The sequence below is a fragment of the Maylandia zebra genome, linkage group LG7 (genome assembly GCF_041146795.1).
Source record: "Maylandia zebra isolate NMK-2024a linkage group LG7, Mzebra_GT3a, whole genome shotgun sequence".
Taxonomy (NCBI): domain Eukaryota; kingdom Metazoa; phylum Chordata; class Actinopteri; order Cichliformes; family Cichlidae; genus Maylandia; species Maylandia zebra.
The window spans coordinates 13,099,028-13,108,825 of record NC_135173.1 but is presented as its reverse complement, the minus strand read 5'-3'; the positions used below and the strand labels follow the sequence as shown (position 1 = coordinate 13,108,825).

The 9,798-nt window shown below is 45.7% G+C and overlaps 1 protein-coding gene across 2 annotated transcripts; it reads right to left on the bottom strand.

Moving 5' to 3' along the window:
• Positions 1–15: 15 nt before the first annotated feature.
• znf710a (zinc finger protein 710a) lies at positions 16–7,080 on the bottom strand. 2 transcript variants are annotated; one of them, XM_023152451.3, is made up of 5 exons: positions 7,005–7,080; positions 3,422–4,948; positions 2,478–2,669; positions 2,209–2,383; positions 16–1,806 (listed from the first exon to the last, which is right to left on the bottom strand). In XM_023152451.3, exons 1-5 carry the CDS (start codon positions 7,047–7,049, stop codon positions 1,637–1,639), a joined length of 2,109 nt encoding a protein of 702 aa, XP_023008219.2. In that variant the 5' UTR covers positions 7,050–7,080; the 3' UTR covers positions 16–1,636. The 2 variants fall into 2 exon arrangements, with proteins under 2 accessions (XP_023008219.2, XP_004553248.2); XM_004553191.3 differs by having other exon boundaries at positions 3,452–4,948.
• Positions 7,081–9,798: the final 2,718 nt, after the last annotated feature.

The following is a 9,798-nucleotide window of genomic DNA, read 5'->3' as shown; positions in this document are numbered from 1 at the left end:
CGAGAGCTCTGCCACTTTAAAGGTAAATAAATTTATTATCTTACAGTATTGCCTGGTACACAACATTGTACATACAACTCTATCAACATTATCTCCACACTAATGTCTAATACAGAAAGCCATTTAAGATGAGCGTCTTACTTGTGTCATCACAAAAAAGTGATGGAGTGAACACAGCAGCTGAAAAACTCAAAAATGAGCTTTCTTCTTCTTTTAAATGCACTATATCAACATTGCAAATGGATACCTTATTCGCAGGTTACAAGTTTGAAAAGCTAAACACTGGAGAAACTGAATATATTGAGCATTTCCAAATCATTTTGCACAAGGTCCGTGGCCCTGTCACATGTTGGGAGGTTGTCGTTCATCACTCGAGACCAGTGTACAGCATGATGGATGGCATGCTCGTGCAGACACACTAGGGCACTTAATATTTCTGTCCGAGTTTTTTGGGAGGACAATTCTTGTTGAGATTCATCCATTTAAAAAACAAAAAACAAAAAAAACCACACAACTGCAATACAAATGCGGGGCTTGCTTTTGAAAAATGCTGCAGTCCTGTGAAGGCTTGGATCAGGGAAAAAGGTGAGGTTTTGCTGAAAGAGATGCTGCACCACAGTCTGTTCTCTGTGGTAATCTTTTGAAAAGATCTACAGATGGGTGGGAGGGAAACCTGAATGTAATTTCTGGAGGTCTGTGATTGGACCCCTAGAAATTCAATGTCCCAGCTCAACACAGCAGCAAGGAAAGGAATCCAATGGCACCAGTAGCTCTGAGATTTTGATCTAATTCTTTGGTAAAAGGGATCCAACCATTTTTTTTAAAAAGTGTTTTTCTTCACGTTTTTATTAGCATCTTAAAACATTCCACATAAACAGTTACATTCATAGACTAGAGATCAATACAGGGTGACGCTTGTTAATGCAGTAATGTAAAAAGTAGACACAGTGGTCCTCAGTGCAACGCACTGATTGCAGTACCAGCCAGCGTACTAGAGGGCTGATACATTCTGTACAATAATATACAATAAAACACAGATTGCAAATCCAGTGGCATTTTCAGTTGTTTTGCAGTTTGTCACAGTTTAAATCAAAGTGAATCATTAAGTTCTGCAACTTTATTAGCTTTGGCAAGTGAAATGAACAGCAACACCTGTTTCCTTCTTTAACCCATGAGCTGACCACAGAGAGGGGGACCGGGATTGTCTGAATGAGGATGTGCAGTGAGACATCAACATATGCACCTATGCCTGTAGCTAAGCTTGTGCTTTTCAAATTGGGCTCAGATGATGTTTAACTGTTGTTAAACAACTCACAACATATACAAATGTGTGTAGATATATATATATTTTTTAAATCCTTTGCTCCTATTTTAGGCTGTCCATTTCCTTCAAATATATTTATCTGTAATTATTTTTAAATGTTTTAGAGATGAAAAATATGTAATTAGATTAAAAAAGTATATATTTTTTTAGATTCCAGTGCATACTGATGTGCAGCTTTGCTAGGCTTCTTCACGTCCTTGAAGAGGAGCCCAAGCACTTTGCCTTTAACAGCAACAAAACAAAACAAAACAAAAAGCAATCCTATTTTCATTAGGTCACACCTATATTCAAATTTGGGTCATTTTTAATAATTCACGCAGTGTTGAAGCGTCCGGCGCCCTTTCCGAAGGTGCTGTAATACTCCATTTGAGAGAGTTTAGAGATGTCAGGTGTGTTGGTGTTGTTGGCCCGGTTTTCTCGCTCACTGAATTCAAAGCTCTCCTCTTCGTAGTCCTCCTGGCCTTCTGTCTCTTGGGGGGGCTCTGAAGAAGGGACAAAGGAGGATACAAATATAATTCTAGTTTCACCACATACACACACACGCGGAGCTCTTCCTAAAGACATATGGCCACATTTAGGACAGCCTGTAGATTGCCCCTCCTCGGTATCAGTCTCTACTGATAGAGACAGGCATGTCTAATCCAGGCACTGCTATATTTACTGAGCACACGAGGAGAGAGTGACAGAAACATCAAAATGCTCGAATACTAGATTATAGTACATGCTGAGTCAAAGTGCATTAGGGGCAGACTGAGTGACAATAATGCGACATGAAGCTCACCCCAAACAGTCCCACTGGGAAATTTGCCACACATCACCCATCAACAAATTCAAATAGCATCTGTTTTAATTCAGAGTTTAATTAAAGTCACCAAGCCACTCACCGTGTCCATCTATCGTGGTGTCCATGATGCCGTGTTTGACTTTCATGTGTCGACTCAGGTTGCCCTTCAGGTTGAACTTGCTGGTGCAGTAAGGGCACTTGAAGGGCTTGCTGCCAGCGTGGAGATGCATGTGGCCGAGGAGGTTGTACATTCTGTTAAACGACTTCCCGCATACCTGAAAGACACGAGTACAACAGTGAGTATCGCTCCGTGCTTCATCCCAGCGAGATCCAGGTGATTTTGCGAAAGGTGCCACTTGCTTCCCCCACCTTGCATTTGAAAGGCTTCACCGGCAGGTGGACAATCATATGCGTTTTCAGGGTCTGCTTCTGGACAAAGGTCTTGAAGCAGACATGGCACTGGAAGGGCCTCACGCTGGCGTGGATCAACATGTGTCTCTTCAGGTTGGCAGACAGGGTGAATTCTCTGGCACAGACATCACACTTGAATTCTTTCATGCCCTGGGGACACAAAAAAAGTGTTTGCGTCCTTTTAATTAATTTGGCTTAAATATATGGTCGGGTGGAAAATAAATAATGAGTCACAGAGAGGAAAAAAAAAATCACAAGGCGCTCACATGTGTGCCTGTTTGCTGCAATCGAGCATTTGTATTCTGGCTTTTTGATCCTACTCGTGTAGATTATATTTCTCCCCACCCCCACTTGTTGAGTGACAAAGATGAAAAACCCTGGCAATGGGAAGAATAAACTAAAAGTTTTTTACCATGTTTTTGACTTTTATTTTAATATTCAACAAAGCGTGTTTTATGAATAGAAGGGCTTTTTTAAAAAAAAATTTAGTCTAAAGTAGACTATACAATGAAATGGAGAGAAAGACTAGAGTGATTCATCTGACACAAAGGGAAGTAGCTTTGCGAATGACACATGACACAAAACACATGCTAGTGGGGGGTTGAGATGCATACAAAAACTCAAGGTCTTTGAAGGCTATGTTTACAAAGCAACTGGTTTTGGAGAAAAGGATGTGATGCCATATACCCTGTTTTTTTCCATGAGAATTCATACTGCAGACTCTTATTGAAAGAGTCCAAAATACTTCCCTTTTAACCCATAAATCTCTTTTGTGCTCATGTTGATAATCACATTTTTCTGCTTTTAAATAGTGATGTGTTGCTGCATGAAGCTAGCATACTCCTGAGTGTATTTTGAACACATCAACTGGTAGACAAAGGCACATCATTGGGTTTCAGTACCTTAAGTGGGAGGGCGTGCGCTGCCAGTACCTTGTGAGTGAGAGCGTGCTGTCGGAGGTGGTGGATCTGGACGAACTCCATGCCGCACTCGGGGCAAACGTAAGGCCGCACGTTCTGGTGCTTCATCAAGTGGTTCTGCAGCTGGCTGCGGTAGGCGAAGGACTTGTTGCACTCTGTGCACTGGTACGTCGTGGGTCCCTGATGGCTGGTCAGGTGACGCTTCAGGTGCGCATAGGTTGGAAACTCGAGGCCGCACTGAGTGCAGACATGGCACTGGCCGTTCTCGTGTTTGTTCTCGTGGGTCCTCAGTTCACTGGGGTAGGCAAAGCCACGGCCACAGAAACGACAGCTGTAGGGTTTCACGTCTGAATGTTGCAGCATGTGCCTCTTCAGGTGGCTCGTCTGCGTGAAGGCCTTCTCACAGACGGTACACTTGTGCGGTCGAGTTCCCTGGTGCGTGAGCAGGTGAGTCTGGAGGTGACTTGGCTGCTTGAAAAGCTTTCCGCAGTGTATACATTCATGAGGCTTAATTCCATTGTGGCCCAAGATATGTGTTACCAGGTTGTATTTGGATGTGTATGACTTCTCGCACATGCGGCACTTCCAGCGCTTCAAGCCCTCGCCTACGTCTACGCAGTAAGACTCATCGATCTGCACGTTGATGTCCAGTCGGTCAATCTGCATTCGTCTTGCGAGACCCTCTGGGTCTGACCACAGCATGGCTTGGTTGTTCTCCTCATACTCTGTTGGCATTGCCATATCTGCAGACTCATAGGCCACCTCACTGGAATCATAATAACGATTCTGCACAGGACTGCTTGTTTCTCCGGTGGTCTTAAGGTTCAGTGCCTCCTCCTCTTCTTCTTCTTCCTCTACTACTAACTCTTCTTCCTTCCTCACTCGTTCCCTACCAGAGCTTTCATCTTGTTCAGCCTCTGGCTGTCCATCTGTTTGTGGCCTGGATGTGTCTCTCACACATGAAGGACAGTTTCCACAGGCTTGCTCCTCTTTCAGAGTACCTTGCTGGATGACTGGATCATCTGACTTGCCAGGACTACCCCTGCTGTTCATGTGAATACACGAAGGAGGGGTATCAGAGTCAAGTCTTTCACCTTTAACCTGAGGCTGTGGACTGGGTACATTGTGCGGATGACCCTCTAATTCCCCATCAATCCTGGGCCTTTTGGTTCTCCCACGGGGCCCGGGCCGTCTTCTCTCACTGCAGTGGGGCTGCGGCTCTAGCTCCCCAGCAGGCTCAGCCAGGTAGTCCCCATTGGCCCCTATCAGCTGGTCAGCATACTCATACTCCACTGACTCTGGTGGTGGAGGGGGGCATTCTCTGGGTTCCCCTGTGTAAAAGCCATTAGGAGCAATAGTCGCCCCAAATATTTCATTCTGGGAGATGAGGCCAAGAACGGCAGCCTGAGCCAGAGATAGCACGACCACAGGCTCCGTCTGTGTGCCCACATCTACTTGGCCCTCAGTCATCTTTGGGTATGTCCGCACCAAGCGGCCACTCTCCTCCTCCTGGAAGAAAACACACACACAGACATACACCATAAGTCAAAATGAACTAGAGGCAAAACTGCATCTGTGTCTCTGTGTGCTTTCTATTATTCCGTTGTTTCAAAACCTGTTGCACAATTTCTCCTCGCATATTCTCGCTTCCTCATTTGCAATCTATCAGGTCAAAGGTAACGCAACCATACAATTTAGCCTTTAAGGTTCAGCATGTCAGACTGACCCCAGCAGCTATAGAGTCTTCCTTAGCTGGGAATTAGGGGAGAGTATTAAGAGAAGGATTCAGTGCTACTCCGTGAAAGCTGCGTTCGGACTACGCCTTGTGTCTTTGCTCTGAATTCAGAGAACATTAGATTGAGGAGATAAGACAGATCTGTGTTAGCACCCGGCTTCCTTCCTTGACAGGCTTTAGAATAACAAAGAACACAACAAGGGATGCAGGTCCAGCCAGGATGTTGACTTCCGTGGACTGTCCTCAGCACTTCCTGTGGGGTCCTGGGACAGCCTTGCTGACCAAAGTTAGCTCATCACTGGAGCTATCTCTGCCATTCATAAAGGTGAAAAGTATCTCAACTCTATACCAAGAGATCCCGCCGTAGCCAACTTTATAATACCTGCCACACTGGGCTTCTTTAACAAGATGATATATGCCGGCAGGCAGTCTCATATCCATAACAGACATTCGATTGAGCTTAGAGCTCATTCTGTATTCCAGACCAATGCATAAGATTCGCTAACTTAATTGTATGGTTCGGATGTGTTTCAGACCCAGACGTGCATGTTTATCCTGCCGCCTGTAAAAGCAGAACAGTGAAACTATGGGGAAGAAATTGTGGTATGACCAGAATTGGCCCTCTGTGGTAAAAGAGAAGCGGGTATTGCATGCCACTAGTTTCAGGTTATTTCTCAGCATGGCTCCGACGAGTAGGAAAATGTATAGTGAGAAGCTGACCCCTGGTTTCTTTGCAGACAGCACTCTAGCCTTCACACTGCCATATAAATAAGAGCTGCTTCCTTTCCTGACACAATACTGAGAGAAAAGAAAAGAGTGGATGGAGAAAGGAAGAGGAGATAGAGAGCAGGAATAAAGGTGTATGTGTGAGTGAGTGTGTGTTGGGAGAGGGGAGTAGACCTGGATGCCCTGATAACCACGTCATTTATAATTACTGCTTTTAAAGTAGTCAGACAGAGACAGACTGTGTGTTTGTGAGAAAGAAAAGGAAAGAGACTGGGTGTGTATTTGAAAGCGCGCGCGCGTGTGTGTGTGTGTGTGTGTGTGTGTGTGTGTGTGTGTGTGTGTGTGTGTGTGTGTGTGTGTGTGTGTGAAAGAGAGAGAGAAAAGAGGGAGGGAGGTTTGAAGAGAAGGAGAAAGAGCTGTGGGCGGGGGAGGAGTGGAGGGAGGGAGACAGAGAGAGAAATGAGATGGAGGGGCTGAAAGATAAAGAAAGAGGGGAGGGGAGGGAGGGGAGGGAAGGGTAACGAGAGATTGAGTGAGCATGTGAGAGGAGGGAAGAGAGAAAGGAAAAGGATAGGGAGGGGGTGTGTGCGAGGGGGGAGCCGGAGAAAGACAGAAAGACAGAGTGAGTGAGTGAGAGAGAAAGAGGGGAAGGAGGAGGAGGAGCGGGGGGGGGGGGGAGCTGTAGAGAGAAGAAAAAGCACAGCAAAATGAAAGGCTGACAAAATGAAAGAGAAAAAGACAAATGACAAGTAGACAGAGAAGGTAGGGTAATAATTGCAAGAGTCCGTACTTTCACATTTAAAGTTGCAACTGAAAGACACCTAAGGACAAACAGAGCAGAAGCAGAAGCGTGCAGCACAGAGATAGAAACACAACTATTATTATGATATTTTTTTTAAAAAAAAGAAGGATGTTCCTACTGCAGCACTCATGTGAATGTGGAGGGGGAAAAGTAATCTTGCTTCCCCTCAAAACACACAAAGACAGACAAGAGTGCAAACAGCTCACTAACAAACTGCAAAACAAGTAATCGCCACCTCCTCCTCCCCCCCGCCACCCCTCTCCCCTCTAAAATCTTCCCCTATCTTTTGGTTACAAACTCACCACATTGTTCCTTGAGTGATGTTTAAGGTGTTTCAGGGATCTCATCCTTCAGGAGAAATGAGTGGAGTAAAAAAATCCACCTCCTATTTATATCTGTGGGAGAGTGGGGCGGTCCCACGGCTCATCCTCCTCCTACTGTTGCTGTTATCAGAACTGACTGTGCCTGCCCCCCCTCACTTCCAACAGCCCTCCACCCCCCCCCCCCCCCCCCCCCACACACACACATGCACACAACACACACAGCATCACCCCATTTCTTTCTCTTCCTCCCACCCTCTCCTTCCCATCTCACTTCTCTTTCTCTCCTCTTTTCTCTTACAAACACACACACACATCTTATCTCCCTTTCTCACTACGTACAATTCAGCATGACCCTTCAACACACATTTCTGTTTAAGGCACCCAGAGACACGGGCTCTATCGTTTCTTGATCACACTTCATACTTTGCATTTCCTTCTTTCTTTTTTTTTTTTTTATGAGTATGTGCTCAAGCGCACAAACAATTATAAAATCTAATCAGCAGTTCCTCTCTGTGCATGCACACAGATATACGTGGAAAAACACACACAGAGACATGTTTATAGATGCGCGCGTGTGTAAGCGTGCACAGATAGAGGCATGTGCACACTTTCACAGCAACACACAAACCACTCAGAGACACTATGGGTGGAGGTGTGTCTGTCAGTGGCAAAACAGTCAGACAGATAATGTCTGAGAAATGTTCAAATTTGTAACTTTCCAGAGAATGTGTAGTTTGCTGCCGTTGTTTCTAGATTCAAACTAATTAACTATTGAGACAGCCTGAAGTATACTGTCTGAGAAATTCAGAAACAAAAAAAAAGAGTGACAAAAGAAAAGAGAAGGAGAAAGAAAAGGAGAGAAAAAACATTAAGGAGAGAGGGAGGGAGGGAGACAGACGTGGGGGAGAAAGAATAAGGAAGAAAGAAGCAGAGGGAGGGGGAGTGAAGCTGGGAGAGGAAGAACAGGGAGGGAGTGGTGGTGGTGGTGTTGGTGTTGGGGGGGGGGTGAAAGAGACAGAAAGAAAAAGGGAGAGAGGAAAGAGAGCTGGGGTGGGGGAGGGAAGGAGAGAATGCAGCAAAAAAAAGGAGGAAGAAGGGAAAGGAGAACTGGGGGTGGTGGGGGTGGTGGGGGGTTGGAGGCAGGGGCATAAGAAAGGATGTGGCAAAAGAAAGAGAAAGAATAAAAGAGAGAAAAAGAAAGAGGGGAGGGGGAGTGGTGGAGAGGGGGTGGGGATGGGAAGAGAGATAGAGGGAGGGTTGAAAGAAAACGCAGTGAAAGAAAAGAGTGCGGGGGGGGGGGGGGGGGTGTGCTGGAGGAAAGGAGAGAGAAAAAGAGAGAAGAAAAAAAGGGGGGATGGTGGAGTGTGAAAATAAAAAAGAAGAGTCCATCAGCAAGAGAAAAGAGAAGGGGTGGGTGGGGGTGTTGGGGGGGGGGGGGGGGGGGGGGGGGTGCAGAACAGAATGAAGGAGGAGAGGAGGAGGTGGAGGAGGGTGTGGGTGGTGGGGTGGGGAGGGGAGGGTGAGAGCAAAGGGAATGGAGAGAGGAAAGGAGATAGAGAGACGGAGAGAGTGAGGAAAAGGAAAAACAGCAAGGGAAGACATTAACTATTGAACTTCCAGATTTCTTTCAGGCTGTGTTGAGAAACAGTGCGGCAGAGTACCTGCGGGCTGAGTACAGGTTGTGTGCTTAAGTAGTCTTCACTAAAGATGATCCTGATAATTAGACAGGTATTCTGTTATTCCAGTGCTTACCTTACCTTTTTTTTTTCTTTTTGTTACTAGTAAACACATGTGTGTGTGTGTGTGTGAGTGCGTGTGTGTGTTCGTGTGTGTGTGACAAATGAAAAATAAATAAATAAAAAGTGGATCTGAGATGTGCGTGCGTGTGTGTAGGTGAGGGCGAGTGCGACAAACACTGCGTGGACACATGCCAGTTGTGACTGTAAGACTGAGGACCGTGCATAAACATTTCCTACTAAATAACAGGAAAGGGCAAACCTTGAAAACCTTGATCAATCATCAGCAGCTGGGAGTGCTGCGAGAATGAGAAAGATAGAGAGAAAGGGGAGTGGAGGAGGTGTGGGGGGGAAGATAGGGAATGAGAGTGAGTGCGAGGGGAAGGGGGGGGAAGAGAGAGAGAAAGAGATTGAGTGAGGGTGTGAGTGAGGGGGGGAGAGATAGCAGGAAGTCGAGGGAGAGAATGGGAGAGAAAATAGAAGGAGAGCAAGGGAAGAAACAAAGAGATAAGAGGCTGAAAGACAAAGAAACCACATGGAAGAAACAACAAGGGACACGTACATAAAACAACACAGAACTAGCCTATGGGGAAAATGAAAAAGACACAGACAACAAAAGTTTGTGGAAGAAACACACTGGCTCCTTTCCAGGCCCAAATCTTCATAACAGCAAAAAAAAAACAAAACAAAACCTCGCTCGCTTGTCCATTTACTTAGGGTACGATTGCATGCATAAGTCCACGGAAAACTAGTAGTGGAAAAGGCTGTGGTGATAATAAGCATAAAATTTCATTCACTTCTTAGATTTCTACAGGTTTGCGAGGCAGAGAGAAAGAAAGAGAGGGAGAGAGAAAGGGAAGTAAGCCATTGCCCTGCTCTCAAGTGTACTAACCCTCAACTGGGATTTCAAATGTGTGTTTGTGCGTGGTTGCATGCGCGCATTTGTCTGATGTCTGAGATCAGGGACAAACGCGCGCACACCGACACACACAGAAACACACACCACTGACACCAGCGTGCTTACAGTCCTCCACAGC

What these genes read in the sequence shown, in the direction of transcription:
- znf710a (XM_023152451.3), bottom strand. Translation starts at nt 7,049, where the DNA reads ATGAGATCCCTGAAACACCTTAAACATCACTCAAGGAACAATGTG. An exon ending in ATCACTCAAGGAACAATGTG is followed by an intron (nt 4,949 to 7,004) that starts GTGAGTTTGTAA and finishes GTTTTCTTCCAG; the next exon opens with GAGGAGGAGAGTGGCCGCTT. An exon ending in CACCACGATAGATGGACACG is followed by an intron (nt 1,807 to 2,208) that starts GTGAGTGGCTTG and finishes TCCCTTCTTCAG; the next exon opens with AGCCCCCCCAAGAGACAGAA.